General features: G+C 40.9%; 1 protein-coding gene across 3 annotated transcripts in view; it reads right to left on the bottom strand.

The window, feature by feature from the left end:
- The window catches only part of LOC120871145 (BICD family-like cargo adapter 1), an 82,115-nt gene extending 61,553 nt beyond the window's left edge, over positions 1-20,562 (bottom strand). Inside the window, exons 1-2 of one of the 3 annotated variants that reach the window (XR_005722971.1) lie at positions 20,096-20,468; positions 14,240-14,455 (exon numbers count right to left, since the gene is read on the bottom strand). Coding sequence is in view for 2 of the 3 variants with exons in the window: in XM_040250861.1 (XP_040106795.1) it covers positions 14,240-14,455; positions 20,096-20,533 (654 nt within the window). In the remaining variant the exon portion in view is untranslated. Of the gene's footprint in view, positions 1-14,239; positions 14,456-20,095 lie in introns of all 3 variants that reach the window. The other 2 variants (XM_040250861.1, XM_040250860.1) reach the window with 2 other exon arrangements.
- Between the last annotated feature and the right edge of the window lie 62 nt (positions 20,563-20,624).

Below are 20,624 nucleotides of genomic sequence, written 5' to 3'. Positions count from 1 at the left end.
AAGGAATTAAGAAACTTGTAACACTGGCTGCTGATACCCAAGTAGGCAAGAACAGCTGTTACCGATCCTAGTTTCATATCAGAAATAGTAATTCTCATCCTTAGTTACGCATTATAATCACCTGCTTAAAAAAAAAAACAACTCATGACGCGCAGGTCACATCCCAGAGCAGCTAAATAAAAATCTCGGGGGGGTGAGACCCAAGAATCAGAATTCAGTGCAAAAGCTGCCTGGGTGATCCTTACGTGCAATCAGGGATGAGAATTAGCTTTAGAATACAAGAATAGCATTCACTAAGCGACTTTGATAAATGGAGGGTAAGGAGGGAGGAAAAGGTTCCAATCCAAAAAAGATGAGACCAAACGAAATGGGTAGACAAAAAACAGCATTTTGAAGTCAGCAAGGAATAAGCATGAGAAGCAGTGTTTCTAAGAATTTACAGTCTCCATTGAAAGGCACTTTGATTAAAAGGAGAGGCTGCTATTTCTCTAGCCTGGTTCAGGAAAGTTAGAATTCTCACCTATAAGGCTCCAAAGCCTATGCTCTACAAGTCACACTATCCCCAGCAGTAATAGCTGTCACTAACTGAGTACCTATTATGAGCCAAATGTTTTAGTTTCTAAACAACTTTATGAAATAGGTCTCTATTTTACCGAAGATGGATTAAAAAAAGATAGCTTACATTTATTACTAAACAAGTCATCTGGACCAGTAACACTCAACTGTGATCCTGGGGGCACCGAATTGCTACTCCAGTGCACACAAAGCACTGCCTATAGACAAAATACATCATGTCATTAAATGCTGTTGTGATAAGAGAATATATATATCCTTCTAGAAGTATCACTAATTCTGTGTCATTTATACTCTTTTTAGCGACCTGCAGATAAAATAACCTCTACTACCACGTGAGAGCATACAATTTTAAAAAATATTATGAAGGGGTCCTCCTGTGTTGAAACTGAAACTCTCAGGCACCGCTTGTGGGAATATAAAATTATACATGACTCTTTGAAAAGCAGTTTGGCAGTTACTTAAAAAGTTACACAGAGATATATCAGATAGTAATTCCACTCAAGAGAAATGAAACAAATGTCCACACAAAGACTTGTACATGAATCAAATTCATGATCAAAGCAGCACTATTCATAACAGTTGAAAACTAGAAACAATACAAAGATCTATCAACTGATGAGCCAATAAACAAAATATAGTATAATCATACAATTGAATACTATTCAGCAATAAAAAGGAACTAACTACTGATTTGTGCTACAATGTTAGTGAACCTCACAGACATTATGCTAAAGAGCCAGACACAAAAACTACCTACTGTCTGATTCTATTTATACAAAATATCCAGGAAAGGTAATCAGTACAGATCAAAAGCAGATTAGTGTTTGCCTGGGGCTGAGGGTGGGAATGGGAGTGGGGGTGGTAACCAACTGCAAAAGGTCAGGAGAGAACTTTTGCGGGGGCAGGGGTATAGACATGTTCTAAAACCGGATCACAGTGATGGTGGTACAATTCTGTAAATCTGCTAAAAATAACTGAAGTTTTACACTTACAATGAGTGAATTTTATACTGTAAATTACACCTCAACGAAAGTGAAAGTCACTCAGTAGTATCCAACTCTTTGTGAGAGTTGGAAATACAGTCCATGAAATTCTCCAGGCCAGAATACTGGAGTGGGTGAAAGTGAAAGTGAAGTTGCTCAGTCGTGTCCGACTCTTTGCGACCCCATGGACTGTAGCCTATCAGGCTCCTCCGTCCATGGGATTTTCCAGGCAAGAGTACTGGAGTGGGGTGCCATTTCCTTCTCCAGGGGATCTTCCAGACCCAGGAATCGAACCCAAGTCTCCCACATTGCAGGCAGACACTTTACCATCTGAGCCACCAGGAACGGTATCTTCCTAACCCAGGAATCAGAACCTGGGTGGATTCTTTACCATTGAGCCACTAGGGAAGCCCAAGAACACTGGAGTGAGCAGCCTCTCCCTTCTCCAGCGAATCTTTCTGACCCAGGAATCGAACCACGGTCTCCAGCACTGCAGGCGAATTCTTTACCAACTGAGCTATCCGGGAAGCTCTATATCTCAAAAAGGTTATTCAAAAATACTGTAGAAGGTCACTGGATTAGAGTTGTAAAAGAGGAGGGTCATCATACTGAAATTTTTAGTAAGAGTTATATTTACTATATGCTTGAACCACAGAACTAAGTAGTATATGCCTATTTGACTTGTGAATGTCGTCTTATACTCATTCTGTTTCATCAAGGTGCTCGGCCTCCTGCAGGAGATGCCCTGAGCACACAGTCCTCGACTCAACAGAGTCAAGGACGTGAATGAACCAGAACAGACGACAAAACATAAGTGACAGAAGAAACGTACTAAAGTGCTCTTGGTGGTCAGTAGGAGGAGAGATTAAAACAGGTGGGGAACGAACAGCAAAGGCCTTATGAAGGAAGCAGTGACTCAGTTTAGCCTTTTTTTTTTTTTTTTCAGTTTAGCCTTAAGGCCTGGGGAAATTCCAACAGGTGGCAACGGGAGGAGAGTGTGAGGTGGGAAAGCACAGGGCATTCTCAGGAAACACGCTAGTCTGGTCAAGGCACAGGGCATAGAGAGGGAATGGGAGATGAAGCTGGAAACGTGTAGGTCGAGATGGTACAGGGCCCAAAGGCCATGCCAAGGAGCCTCAACTTTATCTAGTTGGCAAAGGGGAGTCCCCAGAAGGCAATGAGTTATTCAGAACCTCCATGGAAGAAGGTAATCTGGTAAAAGGAAAAAATGAAGGGGCAGAGCATAAATGCAAGATAAAGGTGTGATTACTGCCTAAAGTTCAACAAAGGATGTGGCAGTATAGAAAGGAGGGGGCAGATTCTTTGATCCCAGGAAGGAGGGGAGGTTCATGCTGAATTACAATTCATCTCTTGAGAGCTTCTGCTTTGTCATTTTTTCCAGTGCTCTTGGGATCTGTCTGTCTCTCCCACTGGCAGTTAGAGTCCATTACTAACATCTTTGGCAGTCTGTGTTTCAGAAGACACATTTTTCATTCACTTTGTTTTTCCCCAAAGGATTCTACTTGGCAAATAAATTCTTTTCACTTTAAGGAATGACTTTTTAATTCATTTCTGCCAGTTTTTAAATAAGATGTTAATTTTGAAAAACTGGCCTCAATCCTATGCTATGTTCAACTTCAATCTGGTTTTTGAAGAATAAGTCAAATATTTAAGTAGACTGCAAGGCTTTGAATCAACTCTAAATAAAAGCTGGTATGCTTTCCGCAGAGTTCCTATTAAACACTGAAGTTCCTCTTCAATGATCTGTCTGTATACAGACTGCATAAAAGGAAACACTACTGCTTAAGTAAAGAGAATCAATTTTACTGCAAAGTTTAAACTCTGTGTTTTACAGACTTTTTATAACACACATGTGCATAAACCACAGCTTTTCTTGCTCTGTGACCTTAGATGAGTCACATCCTCTTAAGGCCCTAATTGTTTCCTCAAGTGTAAGATCAAAGAGTCATACAGTAGAAGCTAAGCAACGGGTTAAGCCTGACCTTCAAAATTGTAGTAAGAAGGAATTCTCACCATCTTAAAACATTATTCTAGAAATCTGAAGTCAAAGTGGTAATTACCTATGCTTTCAGTCTTTAGATCAATAAACCTTTTCAGGATTGTGGCCATGTGTGTGGCACTATACCAAGCATTGTTGGGATAAAAATCAGTTAAAGACACAGTCCCTGCCTTCATATTGTCTAAAGCCCAGCAGGAAAACAAACATCATCATTGTGAGATTAAATGGCAAGAAAATATAGACCTCAGGCTTTATCATTTAGATAAACTGAGTCTGAGAAAGAGCATCACAGGTCAGTGCCCCTAACCTTCGAGGACAAGTTAATGTTTATCCTCTGTCGGCAGCCCTTCCTTCAGGAGGGAAGAGGCTGACTGTGTGGAGCATGAGCGAGAACAGAAGGTCTTCTGTGCACAGTTTATAACTTTGTTAGTTTTATTCCTGTGAAATTATTATGGAATAAAGATCTTAAGTGATGAGGTATATCCCAAATTCAGTTAATACCTCGCTTCCTTAATTTATATAATATTAGAAAACATGAAATTGACATCTATTACTTAAGGCTTATCATGCATCTAGAGAGAAGGCCATATGCTAAAACACCTGTGACATCATGGTTACGTCTTCCCTGCACTCTGAGCCTGACCACAGCAATGTCATAGTGGAAAGAATGACTGGTATCCATAGAAACATCACCAGACTGGGACCATGTAAAAAGCTGTAACCTAGCAACTGATGACAAGAGGTGTGTGTAGGGGGAATTCTTCCAGTTCAGCAAATGATAAACACGCAACACTGAATGCAACTAATACTACTAGGGCAGTGTGGAAAATCTGACTGACCCGCAGAGAACTGGGAATGTCAGGCTTTTTTTTTTAAAAAGCAGCTTGTACCATGCTGCTTAATTTTAAACAGGAAAAGCATGTAAACACCTCCTCACTGCCTATAGTATCAGTTGTGTGCATGGAAAGTACCTTACACGTCATGACCAGAATGGAAAATATATTCTGTAGTGGCGCCAATCATTTCAACCTCTATCTCTCATTATACATAGGCAATGAATTTTGTTGAGAGGAGAAACCATCCCTGGTCTCAAAGAAGGATGGATGTGTTTTATATGTAAAGAAGGCAACATTTACAAAGCTCCCAGATTCCCCATATACCACATAAATGTGAGAATGTTTCCCTTAAGCATTTTCTTTTCAATAGAGCATAAATATCTATATACATGGATATTTAGAGAGTGGAAGAAACATCTAGTTCAATTCCTCATTTTACATTCAGTCTGAGACCCAGAGTGAAATTTTTTTTAAGCTCAGAAAGTTAGTGACAGAGCATGGGCTAGAACTGAGGTCTTCTGTTTTCCATGCCAACCCTTTCCATTAAAGGAGAATTCCATTTTTTTTTCTTCATGTCTAAAGAGGAACATCATTTGGATTTTATCAGAATGAAAAACAAAAACCACTGGGATCTTAGGGTTAATCTGTTATAAGTTAATGTTACCCTATTTAATATAAAAATGAATGTGTGTCATAGCTCAGTCAGTAAAGAATCTGCCTGCAATGCAGAAGACCTGTGTTTGATCCCGTGGTTGGGAAGATCCCCTGTGGAAGGAAATAGCAACCCACTCCAGTATTCTTGCCTGGAGAATTCCATGGACAGAGGAGCCTGGCAGGGGGTCCAGTCCATGGGGTCCCAAGAGTCCGACACGAGTTAGAAACTAAACCACCATACTATCCTAGAGCAATTTGAAAAACATATCCTTTTTCTTTGGAAATTCTATTCCAGGTTATAGCTTCAAAGGAATTTATTCAAATCTGTGATTATCAGAGATATTGCCTGAGTACAAAAAGACCAACAGCTTCTCTCTTTGGAACAAAATGGTATACGTGGCACTGTTACAACGGTCTGCCATCCCACTCAGCTTCCTTAACTACTTGCTAACGGACTAGTGATTTACAAATCATGTTATAATACACAGGTGAAAAAACATTGTTTACAAATAAAATATTAAGCAGAACTTTAATACATGAAACATAAAACCGCTCAGGTTGAAATGGAAATGGAGGAGGGGACAGGAATCCACTAGTGAAATGTCCCTTTCAGCTCTTCCTTCCTTCAAACTATTCTGAGGTACCTCTTGGAAACCTATGGCTCCTCTGATCACAGTTTGAGAACCACTGATCTAAACCAATGGCTGTCCAAGTTATGAGTGTGGTGGTGGGGGTGGGTTTTCCCTCTCCATATGCTTTCCCATATATAATCTTATAAGAAGCCTCGATAAACAGATACAGATAAGGGTAACCTTTTATTAATAATAAATATTTTATAAATTTAACTAAGATTTATAAGATCATTAAAAATAACTAGGTCTTTAAAAAATTTTAAATTGGAGGATAAGGATGATAGTACTAGCTTTACTCCGTCTCCGTATCAATGTAATTGTGGATTCAGCTTTTATTTTAAAGCACTGAAGTAGTTACAAATGCGACCAGTTTCTACACAGCTCATCTTACAACAGTGTCATACTATTCAGTTAATGGAGGGCACAAAGGCAAGGTAAGCTGGCAGCACAACCTGAGACACCAATGGTCTTTCACTCATTTAATGTGGCGCTCATCTTAGAGAGCACAGGATGTGTATTCTGGTAATGACTCTGCAAAGTGGGACAACATTTGTGGAATCTCCAAAAAGACGTTTTACAAACATTTTCTAGTCTAGTCCAGCTAGACTGGAAGTTCTTTTTCAGTTCTAAAAATTATGAGAATACTGGATCATTGTCCTGGACGCCAATGAACAACAATGGAGAAGACGCTGTCACAGTTAAAACGTTATCAGCTTTTCTGCTGACTATGTTTACTCACTGAATACAGATGCATTATTTTTCAAGGCAACAATGTTCAGCGACCAGACCTGCAGGTCAGCCAGCACAGGTAACAAAAGAGTGCATAGTTTGTGGCCATGTTTTGTTTTCTCTGCCAGTAAAGGCCAACCTTACTATCACCTGCAATCATTTGCCAGGCATGAAACTTAGAGGCCTCACCTCACATCAGGCAGGGGGCAGCTCATTTAACTCTGTTTCCATCACTCCAGCACAACACACTAATCTGTCTACAGAGACCAAGGGAACCCAGGTTAAAAAAAAAGCTGACTACCAACGTACTAAGTCAAATCTAGCAGCATTAAGAAAACCTACTCCCACAGTGATTCATCTAAATCTTGGGCCTGGCAACTCCCCAAATTTAGACTTAATGTGCCAGAACCTCTGGCTCTCCTCTTTTGAAAAAGATAATCAAAACACGATATAGTTGTAACTAACAGAACCAACCTAAGATTCCTGAATCAGGCACGGTTCTCTCTGGATAAATAATTAAGATCAGTCTCAAATAATCAAGATACGAATCTACCCATAAAAACACCCATATATATGCTGAACGAACAAGCGATTACCACCTTAATGTGTTTAACCTACTAATTAGCAATAGTACCAATCTGGAAAAAACTGAAAATGCTGTCTTCACAGAGAGCTCCTATAGACCAAAACCCCTTTTCTCTTCTAGCTGAAGTGAGCCTCTTAACAAATCCTTCTCAATCTTCATAGTACCTTCTTGATAAATACAAGCTGCTGAAAGTGGGCCCTAAACCTCTGGATTCATTTTACTCAGTGACTCTGAAGTTAAGGGGCATCCAAAACAACATACAGCAAATATCAACAACAACAATAAAAACAAGCCAGTGAGATGGAAATACATGTGAGAAGGTTTTTGTTTCTGATTGACCACCTCTCCTAGAAAAGGTACAAAAACCAATCTTAACATCACTAGTTAATCCATAACCACTTTAAAGCCTTGAGCAATTCACTGAACTTCTGATGATCAGTTTCCTTATCTGTCAAATATAGAATAATTGCTATCCGTTTCATCACAGAGTGGTAATGAGATCTGAGGAGGTCCCATATGTGTCCTTTTGGAAGTCTGAATTACTGTTGTCTGGTTGGGAAATAATCTTGTCTTCAAAACTTCTTTCACGGATAAGCTGACTAAAAACTGCTATGTCTTTTTTTCTACAACACAAAACCGGTAAATGAAACAGACTTTAAGGAGAAGACAAGTAAAATACAGGCCCCTACTCCCAAAAGCCCATTCAATAATTAAAACTACTTTTGATGAGCAGCTGTTGTTCACTGTAAAGTGTTCTAGAAACAAGGATGGTTGTGTGTCACCAGGCAGAGCCACAACAGTCACGATTTTAAAGCCTTTAACTCTGAGAAAGAAACCTGGGAGAAATTTGCTTCAAAAAGTACACGGATGCAGAGCTGCTAATCCCAAATGAGCTGTTTAAAGGACAGGGATCTGTTCACTCTTCAGGGGAAAATTAGTCTTTTCAGGAAGATTAGCTCCAGCTACTGTGCATCCTACCTTCTTTGTGTGTGCATAAGACATTAGAGGCAGACTGAGGAATACAGCTTAGAATAGGCAGAAGACAGACAAAGCACCTGTTTGCACCAACTTCCTCCTACTCATGTCATCCCACAGACACCAACTCAGAAGAGGGGTTCTCCTAGCGGCTGAGAGTGTGGGGGACAAACGAGAAGGGGGGGGTCATAGAGGGTAGAAGTCAGGGCTAGACGGGATGAGAACTCATCTGAATACAGCTTCAGTCACTCTGAATAAATTCTTGGGGGCAGTCAACAGAAGGCACTATAAAACAGAGCCTCAGGCCCTGAGAGTGCTCAGATACTGTGGGAAATTTAATGCAATATTTCACCTCAATAGAACAGAATTCTCACTGTTCTACTTATATGAAACCAACATGGATATTCAAAGGGTAGCTCAAACTTCATCCAACAGTAATTATTCGATTTTATATTCCAACCTTTCCTCTAGCCTTTGGTCTCTCAAGTTAATGATGCCACCATTCCCTAGGGAGCCCAAGACGAAAATCCAGGAGTCGTTTTTTATTTCTTTTTTTAACTCCCATTCTCACATCCATCCATTCCATTCAAAACTCTTGGTTGGTTATACCTTCTAAACATACACCCCATCTAACCCTTCTCATCACCTCTATAACCAAAGTGACCATCAACTCTCCACTGGAGAGTGGCTTCTTCCCTGACCTCTAAGCTTCCGCTGCTGGCCCCTATAATCCATTCTCCCATGGTAGCTAGAGTAAAATTTTAAAATAGTTATCGATCAGGTCTTGATACTCCTCTGCCAAAAGCAGATCACTGGCCTCGCAGCACACTGAATAAAACCCCAAATCTGTATCATGGCAGGAAAGGGCCTACATCATCTGGCCACTGACCTCATCTTCCTAAGCCAACGGCACCACGGTCACATCAGCCTGCTTTCCATTTATTCCTAGGCTGGAGAAGGTGTGGAGAAAAGGGAACCTTTGACACCACTGGTGGGAATGTAAACTGGTGCAGCTGCTAAGGAAAACACTGTGGAAGTTCCTTAAAACTAGAATTACCAATCCCACTCCTGGACATATATCTGGGCAAAACTGTTCAATTCAAAAGGATAATGCACCTCTATGTTCACAGCAGCCTTATTCACAATAGCCAAGACATGGAAGCAGCTTAAATGTCCATCAACAGATGAATGGATAAAGAAGATGTGGTACAGCCCAGAAACAAACCCACGTACCTACCGTCAATTAATCTTCGACAAACAAGGCAAGAATATAGAATGGAAAAAAACAGTCTCTTCAGCAAGTGGTGTTGGGAAAGCTGGCCACTTGCCGGTAAATCACTGAAGTTACAACATATCCTCTCAACATACACAAAAATAAAGACCGAAACATAAGGCATGACACCATAAAACTCCTGTAAGAGATCATAGGCCAAACATTCTCTCACATAAATTGTACCAATATTTTCTTAGGTCAGTCTCACAAGGCAACAGAAATAAAAACAAACAAATCTGCACAGCAATGGACACATACCATAAACAAAATGAAAAGACAGCCTACAGAATGGGGGAAAATATTTGCAAATGATGTGACCAACAAGGGCTTAATTTCCAAAATATACAAATAGCTTATACAACTCAACAACAGCAAAAAAACAAACAACCCAACTGAAAAATGGAGAGCAGACCTAACTAGACATTTGTACAAAGAAGAAACAGAGGCTTCCCAGGTGGCTCAGTGGTAAAGAATCCACGTACAATGCAGGAGACACAGGTTCAATCTCTGGGTTGGGAAGATCCCCTAGAGAAGGAATGGCAACCCACTCCAGTATTCTTGCCTGGGAAATCCCATGACAGAGGAGCCTGATGGGCTACAGTCCATGAAAGGGTCACAAAGAATCAGACATGACTTACTGACTGAACAACAACAAAGGGATCCTCAGGATATATGCAGCAATGTCGATACTAAGTGCTACAGGATAAACCTAACTCAACTCCCAGGAGGGTCAATTTTACACAAATATTTTTGAAAAGAGATTTGACTAGTAGACAAAACAGTTTTAACATGCTGATAAGTTCTGGGGACACTTCAGATTCTTCCATCCTCTCAAATTAGAGAATCAACATTGGACTAGATGCAGAAGTCTCATCTTCATGATGAGGGTATGATGGTTGCCATTTATTGAGCACTCACTATATGCTAGATTTCATAGTTAGAGTGTACATACATTACCTCATTCCGTCCTCATAACATCAGAAAATAGTAATAATACTACTGTTTCCATTATACAGAGGACGAAACTAAGATTTTTTAAAGTGGAAAAACTTTCCCATACTCACCCAGCTAGTAAATAGCATAGTTGGTGTCTGGTCCCAGGGCTGTCTGGGCTCCAAAGCCTGTGACCTTGATTGCTACCTCAGAAATTTGAAACTGAGGCAAAGGAACCCTCATCAGTCTTGAACTGGAAGAGCCTTAAGTAAGCCACATATCTTTTGGTCCCTCCAGTTTTTCTCAGCTATAAAATTAGGACAATTCCCATCCCTTCCAACATCATAACGTGGCCAAAAGCTTATGAGATATATATCATAGCATTCTATTTTAGAGTCGAAAAGAATCTTCTACAAACACCTGAATATGAATGTTTATGGCAGCCTTATTTATAAAAGCTAAAAAGTGGAAACAACCCAAATGTCCATTTATTAATGAATCAATAAAATGCGTTGTATCCATGCAATGGAATATTCTTCAGCCATAAAAATGAGGTTTTGATACACACTACAATGTGGGTGTACCTTGAAAACATTATACTAAGGGAAAGAAGTCAGCCACAGAAGGCCACATATGTATGATTCTAATTACATGAAATGTCTAGAATAGACAAACCCATCGAGATATAAAGTAGATTAATGGTTTTCAGGTGTCAGGGCGTGGGATGGGGATTAGGAGGAATGAGGAATGACTGCTAATGGGCACAGGCTTCCTTTGAGAGGTGTGAGATGTTCTATAATTAGATAGTGGTGATGGTGAAATTGTACACTGTTAAAAAGCAAATATTATGGTATATGAATCCTATCTCAACAAACAAACATTAAAAAAAAAAAACCATGGAGGCCATGGCAGCAAAGGAAATACATTTTAAAATACTTTGGATGAATAAATCAACTATACTTCAACAAAAAAAATACTCTGGACAAAAGCATCACGGAAATATCAACACATTTTAGGTACCATACATTTCATGCTTATAAAAACACATTATTCACTTTGTAAGAAAAGCATGGCCTTCTACTACTTTTGCTGGTTGTTAACTTGTCCTAAGAGAATCTTAATTCACTTCAAAGTACTCCACTCCTCTAGTTCCTGAATACTCAGTTAATAAAATGATAATAAAATGCAATCTAAACTGGCTGCTGATGGAAACCCAAGGGGCTTGGCCTGCTTAAAGAGAGAAAGGAAAAAAGCCACGAAACTCACCAAGGGCCTACATTCAGGGCCAGAGAAGACAGCAAGAATCTAGATCTAGTGGAAATGCTATCCTCCCATATTCTTCTGGGAACCACTTATCAGAATCTTCCACGGAAAAATTAGGCAGAGGAATCTCAACTGTAAAAATACTACCTTAGTAAAATAACCATCAGCACTGAAACAAATGCTTTAACTTCATATTCTGCTTAACCTAAACACATTATCTCATTTCGATTTCAACAGTACTTGCATCAGGTACAACTTTTTACCCCCATTTCAAAGATAAGGAGAGGGAGTAATAAACAAGGTCACCCAGTAAAGAAACAGAGTCAAGATTCAGCACACGTCCGAATTCTAAGTTCTGGGCTCTCCCTATGTTATGTTAAACTTGCTTTCTCCCACCACCTATCTTTCACCGGATCAAAAAGCAGAGTTGAGGTGGCTTCTGCTCATGTCACTTTGTAACATCAACTCAGCTCCCAATAAATAATTTCCTCTTAAATTGTTCTGGTTTGCTGTATTCCTTTCATAAGTCTCCATAAGAAATATTAATTCAGAATAAGTATTAGATGTGTTTGAACAAATAAATCAATCTGGCCAGGCTGACCTGGTCAATCTTTAATGAAAGGACTTCCCTGGTTGTCCAGGGGTCCTGGCCAATGCCGGGAACACTGGTTCAATTCCTGGTCCAAGAACTAAGATCACACATGCTGCAGAGCAACCAAGTCTTCACGCCATAACAACTACAGTCTGCACGCCCTAAGCCACCACAATAAGAAGCCTGAAACAACTGGAGAGTAGCCCCCGCTCGCCACAACTAGAGAAAGCCCATGCGGCAGCTAAGACCCAGCACAGCCATAAATCAATAATTTAAAAAATTTTCTCATGAATGATGGATGAAGTCTCAAAAACCTATAAAATCTTAAAAGGATAGAGATTCCCTTCCCAGTTGCTGAAAAAGGTTTTAGAACTGACTCTGAAAGGCTCCTGAGCTGGTCCTGTAATGCCTTCCTGAAGAACTGTCCAGCCCTTCCTTTCCAGCCAATCAAATGGCAGTCTGATTCCCCAGCGAGAAGCCTGCAGGCAGCTCCACCACCACCTGAACTCTCACCTTCACATACATTCTGACAGCTCCGGTGACTCGCTCTTTCCCAAGTTTTTGGCGTCTCTCCGCTTCGGTCTCTCCCCTGTCCCCTCCAGTCCCCCAGGCCCTTGGTTCCATCCTCTCCTCCTGTTGCCTCTCCTCCTTCCTCTCCCTTTCTCTAGTGGTAGCATTTGCTTTGAACTTCCTGGTGAGGCACGAGGTTTAGACCAGTCTCAGAGTCCCCATGCCCCTGGAGGAGGGCATGGCAACCTTCCAGTATTCTTGCCTGGAGAATCCCCATGGACAGAGGAGCCTGGTGGGATACAGCCCACGGGGTTTCGAAGAGTTGGACACTACTGAGGGACTAAGCACAGCACAAGGTCCCCATGAGAAGCAACTAAGACACAACCTAGTGAAATAACTTCACATGCTGCTCTAGCTGAGCCTTTCCCAGAGACCTAAGCACCAAACACTAAGCATGTGGACAAGGGCAGTGCTCTCCTAAGAGCATCTGTGCTTAGGGATGCGATCAGAGTAGAAGTTCTTTTTTCCTCTAAAACAAGTAACTGAACTCATTTTATTTTCAATACATAAGAAGGCACGAGGTATAAAAGTAAATCCAGCTCTTAATTTTCAAAAGTAAGTGGCTTTAGAGACCAGGGCATTAACAACATTCCTACATTTGTTAAAAGGTGTGCTCGTATTTAAGTTAGATTTCCACCTACTCAGCTCTCATACTCCTTCTTTGCATTGATTTTACAATCTTGACTTTGATTAATTAATACTTCTATGAGACCACACTATAAAGGTACCAATAAAGAACTTCTACTTAATGTAGAAATAAAGAGAACACATTTTATATATACAGCTACACATACCTCCTTTCATATTTAAATAATAAGAAATGTACATTCATAATGAAAATCATTTGCTCTAGAAATTTCCCCTAAGCTTTTCAGTTTAAAGATGGCACCATTTGGACCTTCCTGGTGGTCCAGTGGTTAAGAATCCACCTGCCAATTCAGAGTACACGGGTTCAATCCCTGGTCCAGAAGATCACACATGCCATGGAGCAACTAAGCCCAAATGTCATGGCTACTGAGCCCATGGGTCGCAACTACTGAAGCCTGTGCACCTAGAGCCCGTGCTCCGCGAGAGAAACCTGCACACTGCAGCTAGAGTAGCCCCTGCTCGCTGAAACTGGAGAAAAGTCCAAGCACAGCAACCGAGACCCAGGGAAGCCAAACATAGATCAATTAATTAATTTAAAAAAAAGAAAAGAAAAACGGCAAATTTATTTTTTTTTAAAGATGGCACCATTTAGTATCCGAACTAAATGCATTAACATAATTTTACCAGTGACAGACTTTCTCTAGGTCAAAGAATCACAGACTTGTAGAGCTATAAGGAACATCAAATCATTAATGAGATAAGACTCCCAAGTTAAATGATTGCCAAAAGCTCATAGTTGGCCGGTGACAAGCAAGGGTCTTTGCTCCTGGCGCCTAGTTCACCCCAGCTGAAATTCTTAGAGGTGAAAAAACACTTGATTTACTGGTATCAATACCAAAGGCAACAAAAACAATAACTACTCTTACCATATATATGATGACATTAAACAGAAGCTCTGTTTCAACTTTTAGTATTTTATACCACAAATTCTTGTTTTCTAATACCGTAAGTTCTTAACTCGTGACTCACCCTGCTGAGTTGGTCCAATAACCTTTGGTTCTGTTCTGATAACTCCTGGACGGCCCGTGTTTTCTCTCGATCTGCTTCCCGAAGATGAACCTGCTGCCTCTCCAGCTCATCCTGAAGCTGCTTCACATCACTCTCCAGCTCAGACACACGCCCTTCCCACTCGCCTTCTCGGTTCTCAAATCGTCTTCTTAGTTCGTGTTTCTCTTGTTCTAAGTGCTGGGTGAAAATGAAGAGGATTTTTAAACTGTTAAAAAATTCCAGAGTCGCTAATTTTTTTTCTCTTTTCACACTCTTCTAACTTTTCTTTTTCCTAGTCAGTCAGCACAACAAAACACTCTGCCACGTAGGACAAGTTGCCCATTTCACAGCTGCAAAAATATCCCTTTTAGCCAGAGTAGGGAAGGCTAACTTCACAAAGAGAACGCCATTCCTACTGAAATACTTAATGTTATGTTTATTCCTGTCCTTGGGCATGGGGGTTCTAGACTTAGGAACTCACCTGAAATTTAGTAAGTCATCTATTAATCAGTGAAATACACATTTAAGCAACTTAAAACAAGCCCTTGAGAAAGCTTCTTTTGCTGTCATCTGTTATGCTTGGCATAATACCAGGCACTTAGAATTTTCAGAGACAGAAAGGACTTCAGAGATCCTCCAGATCAACCACTTCTTAAAATGAAGCCACAGAAGAGATTCTGCAACCAGCTTAAGGTCTGTTTTAGCAAATGCTCCCGTTTGGGAGGTGGGATTGGGGTCTCCCTCACTTGACTGTTTAATGCTCAAAATCACAACTCAATAAATATTTGCTGCTCTATATAGCACTGCATTTCAAAATCATTAAGCAAGTTCAGGCCTACTTTTATTAAATCATGGCCTACAATCCTTGCATATTTATTTCTGATTCATTCATTCCTGAGTGCCTGTTATAGGTTAGTCATTGAAATAATGTTGAGCAAAAGAGACTTGGTCTTTCCATTTATGGGGTTTCCACTCTAGTGAGAGGCTGATAAAAGTATTATGTTGTACAGTGTGACAAATGGTATACAGGAAAAGTACAGATGGTTTGAAGGAGCAACAACAGCAAAGAATTCTTTTGGGGTTGAAGGAAATAAGAACATCTTTTTGTTTCTCTAAGATAAATACGAATGCCTCTTTTCAGAGGCAAGTATGTTCTCCTACTTAAAAAGCATGGTATGAGGACTTCACTGGTGGTCCAGTGGTTAAGAATCCACCTTGCAATACAGGCTGATGTGGGTTCGATCCCTGGTCTAGGAACTAAGATCCCACAGGCCTCGGAACGGAGCGACTAAGCCTCCGTGACACACTGACTGACCCGTCCCACTAGACAGCCCATGTGCCACAACTAGAGAGTCCATGCAACACAACACAACAAAAGATCCCACCTGCTGCAACTAAGGCCCGATGCAGCCAAATAAATAAATAGATTTAAAAAATAAACAATAAAAAAAGCATAGCAAGTACCAAAAAACCAAGTAAATACCTCAGAGTATATGAGATGCATATGAGAAGTAAAGCAATGGTCCTCAACTTTTGCTGTCAGAAAATCTCTGGTATAATTGTTCAAAATATATCCTAAACACTAATTCCAGACTATGATTCAGTAAAGAATGGGATGAGCCCTAGGAAGGCATCTGTCTATCTACCCATTCATCTATTTAGGTTCTATTGGAAATTCTGATGCACTAAAGGCTGACTATCAAGCACTGAGATTGTTTCAACAAGCTAAGATGGGCAATTGCATCTTCTCCTTCAGTGTACTCAGATTCACCTTGTGAATCTACACTCTTATTCTATCCAAGTTCTCTCCTTTCAAATATTTTTTAGGATGCCTCTTTTGGAAAGCCTTAAGGGGCAGTGTTTAGTTATACAAGAAAATCAGTCTCATTATTTCACATCTGAGATGTGCCTAAAAAAAGATTTTTCTCTCAAGAGAGGGACTTATATTTCTCAGCATGAAAATTTTCTGTTCTATGCTTCCTTCATTTTGCTAAACTTCCAAAAATGAGGATGTTTTAGTCACTATACAAACTTCAGAAAGATGAGATGCAGAAGTAAGTGGTAATTACAATTCTAAAATTGTGATACTTGGTTTTATTGAGTTTTTCCAAAATGGAAAAGACTGAGCAGAAGGCAACAGCAAGAACTCAGTAATCACAGTATTACTGAGAGGCCAGATAAATTAGGCTTGTGTTCTAAAAGAACAGAGAGACTTAAAAATATTCCACAAACAGCTGTTAGTGAACAGCCCAATTAAGCGACTAAAACAATCTAATCCACGTGCAGGAAGTGAGGCAGGGTTGAGGACAAGTGGCGCTGATCAATCTATTCTGTCCTTACATTTCTTCCTAATCCAGGTTTCCCAACACTCTGGGAAAAAAATCAAGACTTTCCTATTAATGAACATACAGAACTTAGCCTTCTGTCTATTCTGAGAAAAGAAAGGTTTCTCCTAGAATTACATTTTCAATGAAGTGCTAAATTAACCAGTAAATTCTAGGAAGAATATCAGAAAGTGTAGCGGTCAGGCTCTGTCCATGCTATTCCCGGCTTCTTGGGGTTACACTGTACTTTAAAAGGTAATATCTACACCTGAAACTAATATAATGCTGTATGTCCATTATACCTCAATAAGAAATTGAAAAAAGTTAATGTCAAAACTGTCAAGGTCATCAAAAACAAGAGAAGTCTAAGAAATTGATACAGGAAAAAAGAGACTAACAAGATACAGAAACTAAATGTAAGGGTATCATGAAACAGAACAAGACATTTGGCAAAGGCTAAAGAAATCTACATGCTAAGTCGTGTCTGACTCTTTGCGACCCCATGGACTATACAGTCCATGGAATTCTCTAGGCCAGAATACTTTCCCTTCTCCAGGGGATCTTCCCAACCCAGGGATCGAACCCAGGTCTCCCGCATTGCAGGCAGATTCTTTACCAGCTGAGACGCAAGAGAAGCCCAAAGAAATCTAATTAAACTAAATGAAAAAGTAAAGTGTTAGTTGCTCAGTCGTGTTGGACTCTTTGCAAGCCCAGGGATTGTAGCCTGCCAGGTTCCTGTGTCCATGGAATTCTCCAGGCAAGAATACTGGGCTGGGTAGCCATTCCCTTCTCCAGGGGATCTTCCTGACCCAGGGATGGAACCCGGGTTTCCTGTATTGCAGGCAGAGTCTTCACCATCTGAGCCACCAAGAAAGCCTCATAGCTAATAACAATGTATTAGTATTGATTTACTAATTATGGCAAGTACTGGGGGCAGGGCATATGGAAACTCTGTCCCATCTTTCCAATTTTTCTGTAAATCTAAAACCATTCTAAAAACAGTTTATTTAAAACTCTAAGAAGTTAGTATCACTAGCTCACCTAAAATTGGTTGTTACAGAAATGGACTTCTGCCACGAACCAAAAAAGCATATTATTCTCCTAAGTCCAGGATATGGTTCTTGAAAAATACAAAGAAAAAAAATATTATTTAAGTGGATCAAGCACTGAATGCAAATAAGGACTCCTGCATTTGCTTACCTAAATCTACTACCCAATTATGTAATCATTTTCACCTTACTTTTTTTAACAAAAAAGTTTAACAAGAACATTTATTCTTTTTTTTTGGCCATATTGAACAGTATGTGGAACTTCCCCAACCAAGTATCTAACCCGGACCCCTGCATTGGCAGATTCTTAACCACTGAGCCACCAGGGAAGTCACAACATACTTGTTTTGCCTCTTAAAAAAAAAAAAAAAAGCAGTGCTAGAATCATTAGAATTGGACTAGGGAAGAGGGAAGAAAATGTAACCTAGGGAAGAGACTACCTCTGCATTGAGAGAGAATTCACTCTTACCTGGAATGGGGGGAAAAGAGAATCCTGGGCTTTAAAAACATATTTTTAAAAAACTAAATAAAGATTAAATCTCTGAAGAAAAAAGTGTATAAATGTAAGTTAGTGCCTTAGATCATAGCATACATAACATAAAATTTATCACCTTATCCATTTTCAAGTGTACTGTTAGTTCAGTAGCCCTGAGTCCATTCATACTGTTGTGCAACCAACTTCCAGAAATTAAAAATAAACCTTTAACACTTGAGTTCATATGCTGACCTGAGAGGAATGAAGATTTTTAAAAATAGTTTAATAAGAGTTTTAAACTATTTTAATATTGTCTATCAAGTCAATAGCAAAAAGTCAAATGTAATTTATTCTTCTACAGTATAACCTTTCTTGTTACAGAATTTGAAAATCTTTTTCCTTTGGTGAAGACATGTATAAAGGTTCCAAGTGGAACCCAGGATGTGTTTAACTACATATTCAGGATTACCCTTGAAAACTATCACTCATCAAACCAACTGATATGATGTTCCTTTCAAGACAGCTGTCTCTTTAATCAAGTCTCTCACTGAAGGGATTTCAAATCACAAGCATATATCTCTGCAGTAGTACTTCTATTTAGAGTCTGTAATCTAATCTCTTTTTCAAAAAAAGACACCCTTTTAGTCTGAGACGTCTACTTCAAGTGAAAATCAAACAATTCAATTCATTGGGTTGCTTTTTGGCAGTTTACATACAGGTTTCACAAACCACTCTTCAGAGAGGTATCTCAGGAGTTCGCCAACTGGCAGACCTAGTTAACAGGCCAACTGAACTACAGGGCACTCACTGGTTTCCTTTTTTTCCTCTCTTATTTATTTTTGATATGTTGTTGGACTACAGACATACTTAGTAGAGAAAAGTTTCTGAATCTACACTCTGACCATTTGACCAGTAGCGGTGATATGGAACCAGGCAATGGTCAATTTCAAACCTTATTCAGGGCTGTACTATTCTCTTGTAACAAAAATAAAAAGAACTCATTGCCACCAAACTGGGAGACAATATTAAATGCATAGACAGAAAAAGATAAGCTCATCACCACTGTCACAGATGCACCTCCCCATCTTCACTTAAGAAAAAGAGACTCTAAAAACTTTTTTAGAAGTGGTGGCCACTTGTATCAGTTTCAAGGCCCTTTTCTAGTTAAGGGCAAGAAAACAGAAGCAAAAGACTTTGGTCCAGAGAATTGGCAGGAATCTTACAGGTATTTTAAGGGGTATCTATAACAATGGTTAAAGGTACATGGTTCTCACAAGTTGCATTTGGCCATCCAAATGCATGTATGAGACCCAGAACAGAAACAACGAAAGTACTGTTTAAACACATACAGATACTGAAGTCCAAATCAAATCACAACCGTCACATGTTGAGCCCAGGCTCACCTGATTTCTGCAGTGGAACCATATTTCCTAATCCGTGAGTATCTGAAGGCTATATCAAGCTTCTTTAGGGGCACTTGTTTCCTACCATTCTGAGCTGAGGGGAAGTCAAGACAAGGGCATGTGGAAGCCCTTAACTCCAAAGCTAAAAAGCTTTAGGCTAACACCCTGATTAGCGATTAACTACCTCTCTGAAAACCTGGAGCATATTTTAAATGCTTTCCGACTCTGTAATTTCTGTGTGCAGACATCACCTCAGTGCTGTATAAATTAGTCATACTGTAAGCTCTATTTTAGATGCTGTGTACAGTACATATATAGAACGGCCCACAGCGTTTGGGGCCGTGCATGGACCCATTTGCTGTGAGCAGGGTAAGAAAGCCAGGTGTGTTCAAAGAATGCCCTCGTCTGATAACCCCAAACCCTCCATGCTACCCACCTCCCAGGTGGTTTTCTGTTAAGACAAGATAAGCAAGGCGTGGGGTGAGGTGGGTGAGGGCCTGGCTCCCGAAGCTACCCAGGGTCGGCGGGAGGGTACCTGGGCTCCCCCTTCTCCCGCTTCCCACCTATCCCAGGAGGGACGTCCTCACCTCCAGCTTATCAGTCAGTTCCTTGTGCATCTGTTCGTACTGCCGGCTCATGTCCTGATTCCTCTCGAGCAATGCCTTGCCCAGTCGGGCCGCCAAGACCAGATCCTTCTCTTTCTGCCGGATCACTGACAGCAGCTCGGGATCCTGGGCGGGCGGCGGCTGCAGTCCGGCCGCCTCGGCTGGAGGCCCGGGCTCGGCCTGAGGATGCTCCCCGGGCTCGGACGGCCGTTCCCCAGCCGCCAGCAGCGCCAGCTCCTCCTCTAACGCCAGTTCCAACTCCCCGCGGCCCCCGGGGAAGGAGATGAGGGCAGCGGCGGTGGCGGTGGCTGGATTCCCGACTGCGTCCGCGGCCGCGGCGGGCAGCTCCATGCAGCAGGCGCTGTCCGGCTCGGCGGGTGCTGAAGCGCGGCCGGCCAAGCCCAGGCAGAAGGCGGACATGGCCCGCGCGCGCCGAGCCCGCAGCGGTGCGGCCCGGCCGGCGCGCGCCAGGCTGCAGGGGGGAGGGGCCCCGCCGCGCCGCCCCGCGCCT

This window comes from Oryx dammah, unplaced genomic scaffold, assembly GCF_014754425.2.
Source record: "Oryx dammah isolate SB20612 unplaced genomic scaffold, SCBI_Odam_1.1 HiC_scaffold_12, whole genome shotgun sequence".
In the NCBI taxonomy this organism is placed as follows: Eukaryota; Metazoa; Chordata; class Mammalia; order Artiodactyla; family Bovidae; genus Oryx; species Oryx dammah.
Note: the sequence above shows the minus strand (reverse complement) of the source record. Positions and strands in the feature narration are given on the sequence as shown.